Here is an 18,685-nt window from a genome sequence, read left to right on the forward strand (position 1 = left end):
AAAAACAAATGCAATTGCTCATTAGGACTTTCTTGTTCCAACTCCAAGCTTGTTTTGTCCTAAGAGAAAGCCAGGCAAAAAAACATAAAACTTGCTTTTGGCTTAAATCACCCCAAGTATCTTGTTCTTCCTTGCCATCATGAACTCAGTAACGGTAAAACAAACGCCTGTTTTTTCTAGTGTTTAAAATCAAGTTTCTAGCCTCTTTCTCAGAGATGCAAATACATAAATAACAATAAAACAAAGGGGTTTGTTCTCTCTTCAGGGCAAAGGCAAAAAATCTCCTCTGTTTCCCATCCAACCAGGCTTCCAAAAAAAGTCTTCCTAGTGCCTGCTTTACAGGCTTTACACAAAGCAAACTCAGAGCAGCGTATGAAGCATTGCCACCGCATGCAGCTGGCTTCCCTTAGCACGATCCCTTAGCTCCCTGCCCTTGCCAATCCCTCAGCTAAATTCTCTTTTTTATATGATTTAGCTGGGGTGTCCAAACAACAAGGAGCCATGGTTGCAACTCAGCCAGTTCGCTTCACCTCCCTACACAACTCCCTGAATTCCCATGCCTACTGTCTTCCTATAGTTTCCATGCTAGCCTACACCTTCCCTTCAACAAATGCTCTGCCGAACTTACCAGATTCAAGGAGTTTTTCTCTTGGGACCATTTTGTTCAGTGGCACAAGTTAGCGTGAGTTATTAGGAAGGCTGCTAGATTAAAATGTTCAAATAATTCTCCACAATCACGCACACAAGACTCATCTGCACAGATGCACAAGCTTTGGGACGTATGGCCCAAGCGATGCAGTAAGGCAAAGGTAAAACTACCTAAGAAATGCACTGAAGCCATCACCCAGAAGAATACTGCTTTTCCCATTGTGTTATTTCATTAAAAATATTTACAAATCTATCATTTAAAATACACTCAGGGCCACTGCGGACAACAGTCTTTTGAAAGCTACCCCTTAAGACTGCTTCAGTTACAATACTATTTAAGGATGCTGCAACTACATGTATTAAACAAAAACCTACTGTAAAAATCCTTTTGCCAAGAAATGCAAAACACTCCCTGTCTTCAGACCAATCTTTGGGATAAATATGATATTCTGACTTTTAGATTCAGATCTTCGGGGGACAGCACAATCTAATATACAATCTAATAATTTTTATTTCTTTGTATCAAATGGCCTTATCTCACTTAAATATTTTTCTAAAATACAGCATGCAACAGTACACTAAGCAAAGGAGAGCAGAAAATAGCATCATGGGAACACAGCAATCAAGAGCATATTAAAAAAATCACATAGCTAAACCAGAGAGATTATTATTTTGGAAAATTAGTGGTACTTTTAAGTCAATTCAAACAACTTTCCTCCAAATGTTTCATTTCTTTTAATACTGTTACCAACACTGAAATAAATGCACCAAAAGAAACTTTGCCTCAAGCCCAAGGCTCCCTCTTGAATAATTCAAAAGCAAGAAGATCACAGTGTCTTAATTAAAGGGCCCTCGCTCCATTTCTTTACTTTTCCCATGTTGCTGTTACAGTACAATATGCCTCTAGAAGGAATTAAGTAATTTTGTAGCATTTATGCTGCTTCCATTTTCTTTGGCAATGCAATTATATCATCCTTAAAGTGACTCCGAACTAGCAATATTGACAACTGAAATACCCATAGTTTTTTACACAACTGCTATCAGCAAGAAAAACTTCCGAGCATCCTCAAATCTAGTCATTTGTGTCCTGGCAAGAACTAGAAAAGGCAAAGTTTCTACAGCCACTTTTCCTCTTGAGCCCTCTTCGGAATGGGGTGGTGGATTGTGAGGCTCTAACACGTCACAGAAGTTACAGACTCCAAAATTTATAGCGGACAAGCACTCAGAGACTGCTGTTGGACCTTTCATTTCAGCCTGGAAGGACTAACATATTTTGCCCTAGCTAAACCAGTTGGCCTAATTAAGAAGTTCTCCCCCACCCCATAAATACTGCTTTTCTTGTGCCTGTAGAGCATTACAGCTACATGAACATTTATACTGCCTATTTCAAACAAGAGCTGTATATACACAACTTAAAAACTGCAGAAACAAGTTAATCTACTGTTTTGAATATGGTCTGTGAGGACAGCTGCTGGCAACCTTCAACACATAACGCTATATGAGAGAGAAAATTGTACAGCAATTTTGCATGTCACCGTTAATTTACTTGTCTACTAAAACATCTATCACACATATAATGTAAATAATACAAGCAGTACTGATAAGGTACATGGGATATTCCCCATGGGATGTTGGCATTACATGGAAATCAAAGAACACTTGTGCCTTACAGACACGATATAAGATGTCACGTGAATCTGTATAAAAATGGCCTGCATTTTTAAAGTAGCGAAGGGAGCCAGTAGAGCTAAAAAGCTAGCTGTAACACCACAAACATCCAAGACTGCAAAGTCTACATGGGTGGAAACTAGATTCTGACAAGATGAACCTTTGCCAAACCCTACCGTAAGACAAGCTGCTGTCCCGCCTAATTTTTCTGAGATCTACTGCCTTTACCAGCTGACAGTGAATCTGAAAAATCCATCACGGCCTTCTGTGCACTTATCAGTTTCAACACCTGGAGAGGGCAGGCGGTTGCGCATTGAAGAGAGGGACTTTTGGGCAGACCCCTTCAGCTTTGGACAGGTCAGTCGGCACTGCCCGGCTGAGTGCTGGAGTTAATCCGTAGGGCAGAGAAGATACGGGTCACTTTTGTAAAGAATGGCAGCTCTGCTCTTTTTTTACTTTTTACAGCAACGGTGGCCAGGGAGTGTGCCTTTTTACAGCATTACTGTGTTAATTGACCAGCCATTACCCTGATTTCCAGTCATCAGAATTTCAAATTAATCTGATTAAACAAAAAGGTACCTTGTGAAAGGAAACACTCATTGATCTATTTTAGTCTCCAGGGTCTATTTGAGCAGCGCAGGCTAACACAGGTTCTTTGACACTTTAGATTAAACCTCATACTCAGATGTGTTATTTCTAACAGATTGCTTTGCACTTTTTAGATGTTTGTATTTTCAAAGGGAAAACTGGACCCAACCTGTCATGACATGCATTTTATGCACTACGGGACACTATTACCACCAAAGAATCCTTCCACCTCCACTAAAAACTGGAACTTCATTTTTACTCGTGTATAAATTATTTATAATAATTGCAGCATAAAACAGATGGGAAAAAGTCCATGCCCTACTCTGCTTCTTTTAGATGCATAAAGGCCACACAGAAATTTCAGGTGTATTCTAACCTCCCCATACATAAAAATAATCTGAACACCCAATCTGTGTTTCCTGTTTTTGTTGGACAACTCCTTGGATTCCTCAGACTATTTTAGACCTTAGACAGGTTATACCAGTATAATTATGTGAATTATGGGTACAGGGGTTTTTAACTGATGTAGATGCATTTACTGTGAGCCATAATGGGAAGGTAAAAATCACTGCAGAAAAGGTGATTTGGTTTTGTCTCCCAGCCTGGAATAAGACACTCCAATCCGTGTAAGCCCACACTGATGGAAGGGATGTTTCCATTGTTCTGTATGAGAATAATTAAAGAAAGGAAAAAAAAAAGCCCTTCTTTTTTTAATGGGAAGACCAAAGTCATGAGGGACAACTTCCTTGCAAGTACATTTGGTATAATGCAGTTATAAGCAAAACCTCTCAAAATAAACATTGTGAACAGTACAAAATTACTTCCTCTTCTACTTATCTTTCACTTGCAGAGTTCTCAGTTGTCATAAATCCACTTGCTCTGCAGCTGTTTATAAAGCTCTTCATATCAAAACCCAACAACATGGAGAGATTGCTCCTACATTATAAGGACTCAAACATGCAGAGAGACACTTCTGCTTTATTTTGCACAGTTTGTCCTCAGCTCAGCTCCCTGGGCCTGCACAGTACTGGAGCTTCAAACACTGACTGCTTTCATGACTCAGTCAGCAGCACAGTTTACTCCGCTAGTCCTTCAGTTGTGCCTGCACAAATGTTTGAGGGGTCTTGCAGCAAAACAGATGAAGGAACTGAAGGAGTTAAAAAAACAAAACCAAACAAAAAAAAACTTTTGGGATGCTTTGACTAAATATAGGTGACATGGATCCCAGCCAAGGTGACGGCACAGACAGATGAAACACTATGATTTGAATGAATAACCATGATGTACAAGGCTTGCTTGGGCAAGAGAAAAATAGCAAGTTCACTGCATTTCTAAGACAACTCCAACTTCAAGAATGGTGAAGGAATAAGAAAATGCCTGTGGATGGGTCCTATTCAGTCAAGGTCTATATATTCCTTTGTTAACCCAATCTCAGCAATTGTTTTTCTGGGACCTTCACAATGTCTGTGTGTCTGTCTGAAGACACTGGGTAGTTGTACTCTCAGTCAGCACGCTTTGATACGATAAAGAGCCCAAAAGGGAATGGTTTTAAGCCCCAGAGCACAAGAGATGAGCACTGGTCCTCGGGACTTTGCTGCTGAACTCAGAGGTCCCACTTCTGTCACTGCATCACAGAAAGAAAGGGTGGCCAGGGAGTGTACCAACACAAGTCACCTACCTGCTCAGACCAGCGCCATGAAGGTCCACCTTCAGAGGCCCAAACTTCCCAGGGGCATCCACCTGTGGGTGCCCTATCATAGCAGTATGATACGGGGATGTGTTCACAAAATTATTTTGGGGAGATCTTTGGGTTTCTTTCTAGTTTACAATCCTCAAAGAGTTAAACTGCAAAAAGGAATAGGCAAAGGAAAATCTGCCCCCCTCAGAACTTAAGAGGTACAAAAACTAGACGGTTATACTTTCAGGGACCCACACAGTTGGGACAGGAGGTTTCCCAACATGACAAAAGGGGTCTCAGACACCAGGTCTGTGTGGACAACTGAAGATCCACAGGTAGAAGATGATTAATTTTTGGTCAAGCCAGCAAATCAAGCTCAAGTACTGTGACAACAAAAGTGAAGGGATCTGAGGACTTCCAACCCACTGTAATTTCAATTTTTTTCCCCCAACAACATGTGGAGACATAGATCGCCTTTTTCTAAAAGAAGATCCACACCAAGATAAAGACTAGCATGTGACATCTGAGTACACTACGAACAGGACTCAAGAGAAGAGAGCTGATCAATTGTTGTCTTTTTTGAGCGTGATGATTTTCACAAATGGCCAATGTTGTTGCATTCCTTTTTAATATAAAATGAACTGACAACATCTGGGGCATTGGTTACCATCTCAGTAAGGTTCCAAAATCTTCATCAGCTTCAGACAGAGTAACAGGGTACACTGCAAGTTGCGTGTTTTGAAATGAAGCATAAATACTGTTCTGCAGGCTCATATAAAAATGCTAAAGTCAACCCAGCCTTAAACAGAATTACACTCACAGAAAGCTGCATCTTACTAATTCTAACCTCATGGACTAGGCAAAATTATGGGCCTTTGAATTCCAGTAACATGAACTCTTTAACTGTCTGTCATAAACAAATACCCAGACTTGTTTTAACTGCATTTTCTGGTTCCTCTCTGACAGGTTCCCATATTATACTTACATGGGGTCACACCATCTATACGATAATAATGTATGTCCTCAAACTCAGAAGGGAGTCTCCAAAATACTTAGATCTAAATGTAGATCTTCTCATCCCACCTGTAATTGCATGGAGACAGGACATATTCTTCTTTTCCTCTGTAACTCTACACATGCCATAAATAGCTGATCTGTACTACCACCAGAGTACTCAAAACAAAACACAAGCAGATCAATATCACCACTGTAAATTTCAGTTCCTTCCAGCTGAAAGAAGTCAGTCATATACTTGAACTACCAAGACATATGAGTCACCTAGACTTAAAAGTTTCTCATTTTAGAGACCATGCCAATGATCAAAGGACAATTAAAATATCTGAAACATGGGGTTTTTTTACAGAAACAATTTTATTCTTCCTCTTTGCTTACAAGCAAAGCACAAACACAAATTTCTACCAATAAAAATATTGCAAACTGTAATCTTGTTTACATTTGTTATAGCGAGATAACACAATACTGTACCATGCTGCTCTGAAAATAATTTTCATACAAATTAAAAGGCCAGCATGGAGATTTCCTAAGTATGAGTTTTGTTTACTATGGGACCTGGGTCACTAATTAATCTTTCTGAAGCAGCAGTTGCACGACAGTTAATTTTTGATCAGAATTAGCAAACATTATTACTGAACTACCTAAAAGTGATCAGTTAGGTAAGGCCTGGGACCAGAGGCCACTGAGTATTGAGGGCCATCCACCTATATTTGTCTCAGACAAGAAGGTGTGGCTCAGCTACAGATAAGGTTCCTGTTAAAGTTGAGTTAACTTTCGGGACAAAAGGTGAACGTAAGTAAGAGCAAGGCATTGGTTCAGGAAGACCACTGCCTCCTTACGTATCTTCTACAAGACCTGCAGAAAAAGGTAGCAGATGCAGTGACAAAGGTTAGTGTCACGATTTGCAGATACTACTGACAACACGTCTGCTCTGAAGAAGAGCTAAGGTAAAGTCTAGTACTGGCAGCAATGATTTGGCTACGATAATGTTCAAAGCTGGAAGAAATGACAGGGCTAGGGCTAGGATGGCAGTTCAGCCTAGCAAATACCAGCACAGAATAAAACCTGCTATTAAAGGGTTATGTGCCTTTATTTACATCTGGAATTAGAAGAGGGTGCTGGACTAGAATAAAGGATGATACTGGAATTGGGTTTAGGGTTGGGGCACAGGCCAGCAGATATTGATAAACTGCAGCTTAAAAAGCGCCTCCAGGTTAACATGAAAAATGGTGCTGGCTTAAACCATCTGACTGCAGAGATCTGTGGGATAAGGAATGAGATAACATTAAGATTAGGAGTGGAATTAGGGCTTGAGCGTACTCTGGAAGAGGTTGATAAACTGCATCATCTCGTTTCAGTATCAGGGAGGGCCACACGCTGTGATAAAGGTGCCACATGACAGGACTTCACACACCCTTAGCAAGCCCAACACCGCCCAGCATGCCAGGCTACTCTGTCTATATCCTCTGTTGACACAAAGCTCCCCAAGCCATACATGCATTCCCGACCCCTCAGGATTACTGTATATGTACACTTCTGTCCCTGTGTATGTGCACAGCGAACCTGGCACTCTTGAGATGTACAGATTTCCTGTACCGTATGTGCACCGTGTGTATGGATTGTGGCTGGGGGCAGGGAAGAAGGCCCCAAACAAGGAAAGCATCTGTATGAAAACATCCAGTCCTTACTGTCTCTATTTCTCCCTTCATTCGCACTAGGGCTGCCGAATGCAAAATACATCAAAGACTAAAAAAGTTAAGCGTCTGGCAACCAACATCTCCTCTCTTCATAGATACATTTTTAAATACAGTGGATCAAGTCTGTGCAGCAGGTTGGTCCTGCCAAGGAAATCGAAAGCCAAATCAGCCAAATATACCGAGAAGCAGCACAAAAGCTTGTCTGTGTCTTCTCCAAACAGGAGCTTTGCCAATGATGATCTTGGCAGTACTATTTAGCACTTACCCTTTTCCCAATTCTTGGGAATAGGTGTCCACCATGTTACTCAGCATTTTCCAGGTTAGGGAACGGTTCAGGATTGACCTTGCCTACTTCACATTACAGAAAAACCTGACACATTTTATCTATCTCTGTGTTTTAATCACAAAATAGACTCACCCACATTAGTGATTAATGGTGAAAAATTCAGTCTAAGTGGCAGACAGGCCTTGTATCTGACAATGACACTTTCTGGAGAAGGATGAAACATATAATCACATTTCAAGGACAAAATCATGTCCACGCTGGAGACCATATAGTTAAAAACCTTAAAAATCAATACAAAGAGCACACAGCCCACCTCTACCATTTTCCAAGCTTGCAATTTAGAGAATGCAGGGTAAGCAAGAACGACAGTTGCTCAATTCAACAAGAAACCTGCTTCAGCATTCACTACAAACTGCAGAGGAGAAAGCTTCACAGTGAGTCTTGCCAAGATGGAATTACAATAATCGAGCCTCATGGTCACAAGACCACACACTACTGTTGTGAAACAGTCACTGAGTAAATAAGGGTGTAGCCTGCAACATAGTTTACCACTGGTGGGGGGGGGGGGGGGAGAAAAAGCCACACACTAAACATGGTCTTACCCCTGAAAAGGTATGAAGTCAAGAAAAAAGGATCTTACAAATCCGCACTGATGTCAAAAATGCAGCAGAATGATGCTGCTATTCTAGTACTGTCAATGCAGTAACAACACACAGTAGGGAATAAAGGTGAGTTGCAGAGTTAAGCCTGCAGCAAATAATTTAGGCAAAAGCAACAATGGCAAGAAAAGAGAATTCCAAGGGATGCAGGAGTAAAAGTTAGGATGATGTAGAAATGACAGCTGAACTTCAGTTCACTAAAGTGAAGTCACAAAAGTGGTACGTTTCCAGAACAATAAAAAATTAATAGCAAAAGATGATAAAAGTTAAAATGTAAGATGCTGATTTTAAAACGAATAAATAGGCAGGTACCTCAGAGTAGCAGGGATACGTATTAACGAAGCAGAACCAGAAAGATGCCATTCAGCAGCCTTAACAGTTAAAACCTGACCAAACATTTTCTTAGCCTTTTTGTATTTCAGGGATGTGTACCAGTGTAACTGAAGGAGTTCAGAGAAGTTTTCCACACTTACCTTTTCTTGTTTGCAGAAATCAAGTAAAGAACTGGCAAAATAATCACTTCTACAAGCCACTGCCCTCAGCTCTGCATATACAAATGCCTTGTCCGCCTCTCCACTAAACGAAACTTCCTCTAACGATCCAACTTTGATTGTCCCACCAATTCACAGCATTTTTGCCAAACTGGGGGAAAAGAGGATATATTGCATCTATTCTCTACGTAGGACCGTGCTGTTTGGAGCAGCCCCCACGGGGGCTTAGCAGGGTGCTGCTGGCCACTTCTAGAGATGGTGACTGGGCGATGGGGAGCGGCAGAGGGACGAGAGAGCAAAGCAACCTTCGCTCCTGCCCACAGCGAGGGCACTGACTCAGCACAGCTGGGAGTGACAGGGGCTTGAAGGGGAGAGTACTTCATCCAGCCAGGCCCTCCCCATCACAAGGGAGCGAAAGGCCATTTCATTCATTTCTCCCTCTGACCCTTGCTTCTGAGGGAGGGAGAAAAAACAAAGGCATTAAGCATGTAGCATTATTTCTGATGCAAAGAGGATACAAAAGCATCTCAAACGAAAGTTACTCCCATTCCAGTCTCCTAAGAGCTTCCCTCTTTACTGCCAACCCATCAGAAGCGGCAGGTTTCAGTGGGGTCTTGTTTCTGCGTGCTAATGCATCCTGATGTGCTATCCGGACACTCTTCTAGTCTCACCTTCCACCACTACACTCCTTATTTCTGTAACACGCTAAGCTTCTGGTCCTTAGATATGACTTGCATTTACATATTCTTGTACTTGCACGTTCTTGAACTTGCATGTTCAATCCCCTGGTACAAGTTAGCATACAATTTTCCAACCTGTATTAAACTCTCAGATTATTTATGAGGTAAACCAATTATACAAATTTTGTCAAAATCTATGCTTATTAATACCTTTGACTGTACTAAGTGCTCATTGGGCTCTAAAATTTGTACTGAAGACTACTCTAGAGAAAATAGAGGGTTAATATTTTTAAATGATTGTTCACGGTAGCTCAGATAACATTAAAGAACGTGTTGCAATTAAAATTCAAAAGCTGTATTTCCAAATCTCACAACTCAGGTCAAGATCCGCAACCATGATGATCGTCAATGAAATACTGTATCCTGACTCACTCCATACAAATAAGCTACTCTTATAAAAGCACTCCTCTGTTTCAGTAGAGGAGGGTGGCAAAGGAAGAAACAGATAAGGAATAATTAAACTAATACTGCACTAATGAAAAGCTGAATTAATTGAAACAGCCCATGAAGTATCCGAGTGTACACAAAGTAATTCAACAGACGTTACACTGTTGGAAGGCTGACTATCCAGTGCATGGATGAAATCAGAATGAGATATTAACAGCACATCCAACAATAAAGTTGATCATGGATTTTCTGTTGCTTACGGTCAAACATGAAATACTACTGCATGTCATTTTTGCAAGCAAACATTACAGAATGACCAGGGAAATCAGAAAATGATACAGCCAGTATCACACTGCACAATAATACAGAAAATAGAGTTGATTTTCTTATTGATAAAAACAGTGAAATATATAAACTGCCCATTACTGTACCTTCATGACATCTTTGTAGGAATGAATGGCCTCAACTTCCTCTTTGTCATCATCATTGTCATCCTCCACTCCTTCATCCAGAGCATCATATCCTTCATCCCTACTCCCATCTGTTTCTGTGGTATTAGTCATGTGGTCAATAAGCTGCTCCAGTGGAGGACTTAATTCCCGCTCTTCATTGTCCTTCAAACCATAGTCCAGGGCTTTATATATAATAATCCCTAGTGATTCAATAACCTATAAAAGTAAAAAAAGAAATATTTATTAATGCCATTTACATGAATGAATAGGTCAGTCTAGGAACACCCTTTTCTGGTGTTTATATAACAAACTTAGCAACTGAGAAGGCAATAAACATCAAAATTAAAGAGAAAAATGATCCTCTAATACCTACACTAGTACTTCAATAACGCAGCACAGAACATGCAAGAGCAGGTCATACCACACACCTACCACTTTCTTCTTTCAAAGTTTGAAATAAAAATTTGTGATTTAAAACAAAGCAGGACCTTTTTACATTATTTTCCCTTTTTCCTTCTAATACGACAAACCTGAAAGTAACATTACTCTAGACTTTGTAAGACTATATTACATGCATATGACCTTTTTCAGGGCGGCGGGTGGGAAGAAATTAGAAGAAAGAATAAACTCACATGAGATGCCTCCCTCTTCCCACAAATTAACAACACTTGGAAATTGCCCTTCAGTTTCTGGTTCTCTTCATTGACCTGAGAGGTGTCTGGACACAGCTGTGGGCATCCCAGTATTAACTCACTGAGCACTGGGACATCAGCCCACAAGAACTCCTTTGCCTGTTGCACAGCTGGTGGAGGCAGACGTACTCCACTGAAACTACCAACAACTGGATTTCATAGCAATGAGGTAGTACCTCGATTATTCATTGAACTTGAAGCTTCTTTTTTGTGCTCTGTCAAGAGCAAAGCAAACAGACGACCTCTTACTCAGTGTAAGCTAGCAAAAAATTGTCATGAACATCCCGAAATGCTAAATGCACGTTTTCTTTCTTGGCATTAATTATTTTCCTTATGAGTATTATTGAAGCTTCTAGCATCTGAAAGATGTGAAGAGATGGCATTTCAAACTGAGGAGTTTGGAAATGGGTATTAATGGAGAAGGAAGGGAAAATGGGCTTGCAAGAGTAAACCACAAGAAGGTAATGTCGCAGCTGGGAGATCCTTGTCTGACAAGGGAAGTAGGACTGGAGTTATTGCATGTAATCTCTGCTCTTCCTTGTGTGTTGTGATGGCTAGCATGTCACACAAATGAGCAGACTCCAGTGTAGGAGTAGTTGGCACTAGAGCAACTTTAATAACAGGAGCATTTCTAAACATATCAAACCTTGTCATCAAATGCCATTTTCTTTCATCTGGCTTTCAGTACTACCCTGGTCAATACACTTTTTAATGCAGATTTTTGAAATTCTATTTAGGTAAATAGGAAAACACAAATGGATTCTTAAAACATTAAATTTGACTCTAGCAGCTTGCTTATTTCACCACAGCAAAGTATTTTTGGACTGAGAGGTTGGAGGTTAGCAAAGACTTAAAATGATATCCTGTTAGTTTACCTAGACAGACAATTTAATGAACTAGCTGTAGTCTGACAGCTTTACACTTGCATACTTCATCCCCTGTTCAGATTACTTGGCAGTGCAAATTCACTTTGCAAGACAGTGGCTAATAAACAAACAAACAAACATAAAAACCAATACATAAAACCCACACTTTTGTAATTTATTTCCAATAATTTCGATAATTCGATTCAACATAAATAATTTCCTATGCTATTCCCTTGAAATGTGTTTTTATATATTTGGAAAATATTCTTAAAATGCAGTTAAGAAAAGTGATTAGGCAAATTAATGAAGAAAAAATGGTCTTAATTTATTTAGTTCAAAGAACAGCTTCTGACTTGTCAAATGCTAGTGAGACAGCAAAGTATACCAGGGAAGCATCGCTGCATGCTTGCTCAGTTCTCATACCCTAACCCAGGACACTGCACCATACAGACCTCAAAAATAGCTGTAACAGATCAAACTTACGTCTGCAGCATATCTGGCTTGCTTCTTAGAGAAGCTATTTTGTAATTACTGTCTTGTAAAATGTGTTAAAAAAAAATGTGAAAATTTCACAAAATAAAATATATTCTACTGGTAGACATGCATGTTTCCTGGAACTCAGGTTCTGAGTACAATCTCAACATACATCCCTTCAGCAACTGAAAGGGAATAAAGAATACCAAGTTAATTCCAATTTGAAGTAGACCTAAATGAAAATGAAGTACAATTGAATAATTGCTTTGATATTTTAAACACTTGGGAGTAAACACAATGTGAGGAATTTCTAACTTTAATAAAAACTAAATCTGAAAGAGCTTAGCATACATGAGGAGGATTGAAATGTCCAAATTAGATGCAAAGAAAATAATGTCTTGTGCCATGCAGTGATGGCTGCTGAACACAGCTTCTGGATTTTGCTACACCAACACTTCAAAAAAATAGAAGGGGGGGTACAAAGGAAGTGCGCTCTCTCTGCCTCCTCCTGTTTGGGAAGAGGATTAAGGCGTTCAAAAGCACCGTGGCTAAAACTGGATGACAGCTGCTGCTTTCTTTGATGTATCAGCAGTGGGGCTTTTGCAGTAATACAGTTTGTGCATTTTTACGTACTATGAACAGGTTTCATAATACATGCAAAGCTGACACAACACGAAAGCCTGCAACAGCACCAATTCAGACCTATATTTCAGTCTCTCAGCTCCTTATTTAGGAGTGGTGATCAAAACCGTATTCATTCAGTGTCTGTCAGTATCACAGATTCTTCTTGCTGAAAGACAAAGCAGCAAACACCTTAACTGAGAAAATTTGCTTTGACTTGCATTAAAACCAAAAACATTCAGTGCTTTCAGTAATACTCGTTTACCGAGGATCTTGTAAAACCACCCAAGTGCCATACGAATATCAAACAAAAGTCACAGAATCATCAACGCTTCTTCACATAGACAAAACTATTAATGCAAATCACACAAATAAAACTTCTATGTCTACATAACCTGAAACATAATACACAAGGTTAGACAGTCAGCTCATTGCTGCTTAAACGCATGAGTGCTGTCACTTTGCCTGTAATACAAATCAAATAAAACAAAAGAGGAAAAGCTTTTCACAGTTGAATGGATGAATTGATAAATATGTGGGGTTTTGAGCTAGATAATCAGGGACTATCTTTTTTTTTTTTTGAAAGCATCAATTATTTACAAAGAAGTCAGTGGTTCTAAACTGCACTGTTTGCTAATTTCACACAAAATAAATACTTCTGGCACCTAACAAGTGACAGGCACTGGCATAGTTTTCAATTATATCTGTGAAAACAGAGGTATAGTAGGAAAAACAAGGCTAAGAAGGGACTTAAAAGAGCAAGGCTCTTTTAAACCACAGAGTTGTACACAGACACACCAAAACAACTGTATGACACTGAAATAAGTGCCAGCACTAACGATAAATGATGCTGCTCGACTCAGATGAAAAAAAAAAAAATCAAGTTCTGCACCTTGAATTTTAGAACTCATTTCTTCCTGATTGATTTAAATTTTGGCGAAGTACCTGATCTTTGCAAAACAATCAGTGGCTAAATAGCTTAAAAAAATAAACAAGGAAGTCTGCATTATTATGCTTTACACCTCCTCACCAAGTTCTTTTGAAAGTCATGGCTTCAGACCAAAAAAAAAAAACATTTCCCACAGACTGAACTTGTACTCTGTTGTGCTTAAATCATTAGTGAAAGGGGAATTTTGTCTCACCGTGAGTGAGTATTTTTTCAGTTTCTACACCAGTCTGGACTCGTGTTTTACTGTTCTTTTATAACAAGTTGCGATAAAGTTGCTGGAACACCTTGACTTCAAACACAATGCAAAAACAATATCCTCACGCCCCTTTTACACACACAGAAAAAACAAAACTCAAACCATTCAGATTATTTTCATACACAAACACTGCATGGAACTTTCCATTCCGTATACCTTCCTCCAACACATTAAGGCATGCCTCTTGGAAGGGGGTTCATGAGGGTTTTAGGCCTTTTATATGACACAAATTATGTTCGTCCAATGAATGCTGCCAATCTAACATTCTCAAAAACTCTTCAAACATACAGCCTTGGTATAGGAACTGAACATGTTTGAGACTTGCAAAAGTCTTGAGTGAAATTACTGTGAGTACTTCACTTATCTTTTTTTTATTTCAGAGAAGAATCCTTTTTTTCCCTCAACACATGTATCTCTCTGACTCTTGCTGAAGCGCAGATGAGAACAGGCAGAATCCGCACGCCATTCCCCCCCTCACCGCACACACAATAGGGCACTGTCTGAGCTTTCATCCCCTTCCTAGGCTTGCCTCAACTTTTAAACAAAGCAACAAAGCCTAAGGACAGGCTTGTACTCACAACAGCAAAGGGCTTTTTTTCAGCTCAAATGCCTGTCCCTCCCTGAAGTTCTCCCTTCCTCCAAAAGCCACTCAGGTCTTGTATCCCTCAATTGGGATTAAAGATGCTGTAAAGCTCCAGCTCCTAAGGTGAGTCAACTAACTTTGAACTTTCCCACAGGGACCTCAGATATGGCAACCAGCCACAACAAAATTTGCATTACTACTGCACTGTCTTTTATGAATTCTAATAAATTTTTTATTAAAAATTTATACTACAATTATTATTTTTAAGTGCTCCCTTTTCTTACCAGCAGATCTCCAACATACTTTATGAAGGAGACTCACTCTCCCTTACGGTAAGAGTGCCGAGAGCCCGGAGCAGGCATTAGCCACGGCACTCCTCAGGGCAGAGCTCCTCTCCGCCACCAACTCTGCCACCACTCCTGCTATTAGGCAGCACTTAGTCAATCTGCAAAGACTAACCTGTCCTGCTGCTGACTCTAAATTAGCCTGCCAGCAGCTTCACGCTGTGCTTCTGGAATCGTAACACAACATAAATATACCCATAGACACCCTTGAAGTCAAGAGTTACATATCTTACGTATTTTCTACGGCACTTAGGAGAAGACACACAAACATGCACAAGTGTTTGTGATAAAATTCGTAATACAGCTCAAAAGACAGGCATGTTAAAATTTTATGTAAACCCAACTGTTCCTCTCCAGCTAGATGACAGAGGGAGCAAGCTATTGCTCTGGTTACCATTTCCATTTGTAACAAAGTAATTTGTTGTTTCTTCAGTATCGAATTCTGGAACTGAAAAAGACCATGCTTTTAGGAAGGGTCAACAAATAACAGAGTTAGGATAAACCAAGGTACACACTTTTCGGTTATTTACCTCATTCTTAGATGCCCTACATAACTCTCAAGAGTTCCTCATGGAAGAGTATGTCTAAATAGGTTGTTATAAGAGATGCATTGCTGTCACTGTATACCTCGGGTATACTAACGTAGTTTTTACCACAGCATTCGCCAGTGGAAACAGGCTAGCATTACCCAGGTTTTAATAGCTGGGGACGTTGCTAAATTTAAATATGACCTCCACTAAATTAGAGCAACTTGCAACAGACTGTTAAATGAGAGCAGTGAAAAAACTTCCAAGTGATTCCAGGTAAGCAGCAAGGATTTGGAATATTTCCGATGAATCAGATAAATCACTCATTTCCAAAGAATACAGACATAAGATACAGGATTATTTAATTTCTGGGTGATGTTGGTTTGCCACTGAAATAATGAGATACTGCGTTCTGCAATATAATGAGCCTTGCTATTTAAGACAAAGCAGTAATAAAGCAAAGCAAAAAAAAAATCAGAGTAAGTCATGTCTAATAGAAAATAAATCTGAAAGGAAATTAAATACACCATTTTAGCAAGATTCAGTCTGTTTTATATACACTTAGAGTTAGGAAAATTTCTCTACCGTATTCAAGGGAGGTATTTTTCAAAATTATTTTATATTCATGAGTCTTTGAATGCACGAAGTGAGTAGAGAGACCTACTTACTAAATTCTTTTTACTATTCAGGTATACATTAAAGAGATTCAGTGGAAGAACTCCTGATTAAAGACAAAGAACAAGCCTAAAACATACAAAGGGGATGCTTGCTTTTTTGGGGTTTTGTTTTACAGTGAATATGTAAAAATTTAAGCAGCGAAATATTTTTGGACTCAGTTGCCTCTAATAAAGTAGCAGTAATTTAACTGTAAGATTATTAAGGCTCAAGTGTAATATAACTTTCCAACTTATTCAAAGGTTCTGATAGTTATAAACATGTTTTTGGTTGTTCAAGTTTCACTGTAGATATTATCTAAGGAGAACTATCATTTATTAGCATAATTGAAAGCAGAATTTATTCCATTGTATCAGTCTCAACTTACATTTTATCTGCTGCATTAAAACACTGAAGCAAAAACCTCATTTTTCTTCTAGTTTTTGTTCATACATTATAATCCCCAAGATTAAGACAAATTGTTACTCTGTTATTAAGGAATTTATCCAGCCTAAAGGCATTCCACCAAAGTGACAGTTCATCCCCAGAGAAAAACAAAATTTAATTCCCTGATTTAACTGTGGAGACTGCAGTAATAGCTGAAGCTCCAGTGAAAGAATCAGGTGCAATAATTAAGTAACACAGATGGTGAAAGTCATTTGAAAGTTCTTAAATACACATCTATTCATATCATGGTTTTAAATACAGGTCATGTTATCCTGATCCCATTTAAGTAAATGGCAGAGATGGCGATGACATTAAGAATTCTAAGGTTGGAATATATTTGCTGAAACAAATAGGCAGAACGGGTATGTTGTTACACTTTCCCTACTGTAGGCTTAAAACTATCCGAAAATTGCCTTAAAATATCCTACCTATTTAGGATTTTAGGCACAGTATCTCAACTTGATTTTATTCATAAATGAGACATTTTATTATCACAGAGTATGAGACAATTTGCACAAAAACTTCATTCAAAATCTTAGCGGCTTTGAAATTAAGCACATCAAAATTAAGTTGTGAAAGCCCCAATGACTATGGAAATGCTATTTTGAAACACAAGGAGAACATATGGTTTTTATCTTAAGTTAAAGACACAAAACCAGACCATGTCACAAACTTCTGTTCTAGTTCCCTTCTCATGTACACCAAAGCCATAAATCTTCAGCGTAATGCTTCTTACACATAAGAGGTATTTTTTTAAAGAAAAGTTTCAATGCAGTATTAATCTGATAAATTAACAGGTAGTATTATTATATCAGAATCATTTAATACTACACCTATCCAACCAAATCAATTATTATTCTTTTCAGCACCCACAACCCTTCAGTATTGCTGACTTTACTAAGTAAAGTCCGGTCCAAAGAAAGTTTTTGTTGTCTTTTTTTTTAAAATGATGAAATATAGTTAAACATCTATATATTCTAGATATATATTTCTATATAGTTTTATACAGAAATAGAAAGCAATCAGGTGAACTCCCTGAGTAAGCCAACAGAAGGAGCAAAGACTTTAGTTGACTACCAAAAACATAACCAGGTCACAGAAACAACAATAGGGTCAAATTTTGTAAGAGACAGAAACTGCCATTTGCCATATCAGCCTTTTGAATAAAGTTTTATTTAGATTACACGGAAGTATCAGATTAACTACAGCAAAAGACTTTGTAGTGAGAGAGAGAAGTGACCAGCTCAAGGAAAACTGGTATAAAGGAGAGTGAAACTAGTTCAGTAGCTCTGACCCTGAGAATTTGTGTGCAACTGGTTTAAATTTGGCTGATATTGCACATCTGCCTATGGTCTGTCAGACAAGCTATAGAAGAAAGATAATAAAATGCGTACAGTAGCTTTGATTCAGTTCAATTTATGGTAGTCATGAAGCAATGCAAAATCAATGCCACTTTTATTCAAAATATCTACACAGTTCAACAAATCAACTCAAAAAGTCAGTTTGCATTAACTTCTCAGCCTTCCCACACAGATTTCATTTAAACCACTACAGTTGCCTGCTACAGGCTTGGCCCCCATTTAATTAATTCAAAAATTAAAGTGAGTAAACACCTGCTGCAATATAAACCATTTCTTCTCCTGTGAGTCAAGAACTTTCTCACACCTATTTTCCCAAAAATTAACAACTACAAAAGCCAAGCAAACAAAATACCTGTACAATGAAAGCTATTCTTTTAAATACAAATTCGTGATTAGTTAAAGTTTTACATTTGCATGTATGTCTTAAAAGCTTTCCAGGAGCAGCTCTCAACAGACTTTACAAAAGTTAGGCTGGTTTTACCGTATTTGTCAGAGGTATGTGTGCACTTCAAGCATTTCACAGATGATGAACTTCACAGAGACAGATGAAGCACCCGAACAAGTTCACACAGAGTTGGGAACATGACAACTCTTCTGGTTTAT

General features: G+C 38.9%; 1 protein-coding gene across 2 annotated transcripts in view; it reads right to left on the bottom strand.

The window, feature by feature from the left end:
• Positions 1–18,685, bottom strand: part of SPIRE1 (spire type actin nucleation factor 1) — a 133,877-nt gene that overhangs the window by 64,010 nt on the left and 51,182 nt on the right. For both annotated transcript variants that reach the window (XM_075142127.1, XM_075142125.1), the window contains exon 3: positions 10,288–10,524. In XM_075142127.1, coding sequence (XP_074998228.1) covers positions 10,288–10,524 — 237 coding nt within the window. The remainder of the gene's footprint in view (positions 1–10,287; positions 10,525–18,685) is intronic.

The sequence above is a fragment of the Calonectris borealis genome, chromosome 2 (assembly GCF_964195595.1).
Source record: "Calonectris borealis chromosome 2, bCalBor7.hap1.2, whole genome shotgun sequence".
In the NCBI taxonomy this organism is placed as follows: Eukaryota; Metazoa; Chordata; class Aves; order Procellariiformes; family Procellariidae; genus Calonectris; species Calonectris borealis.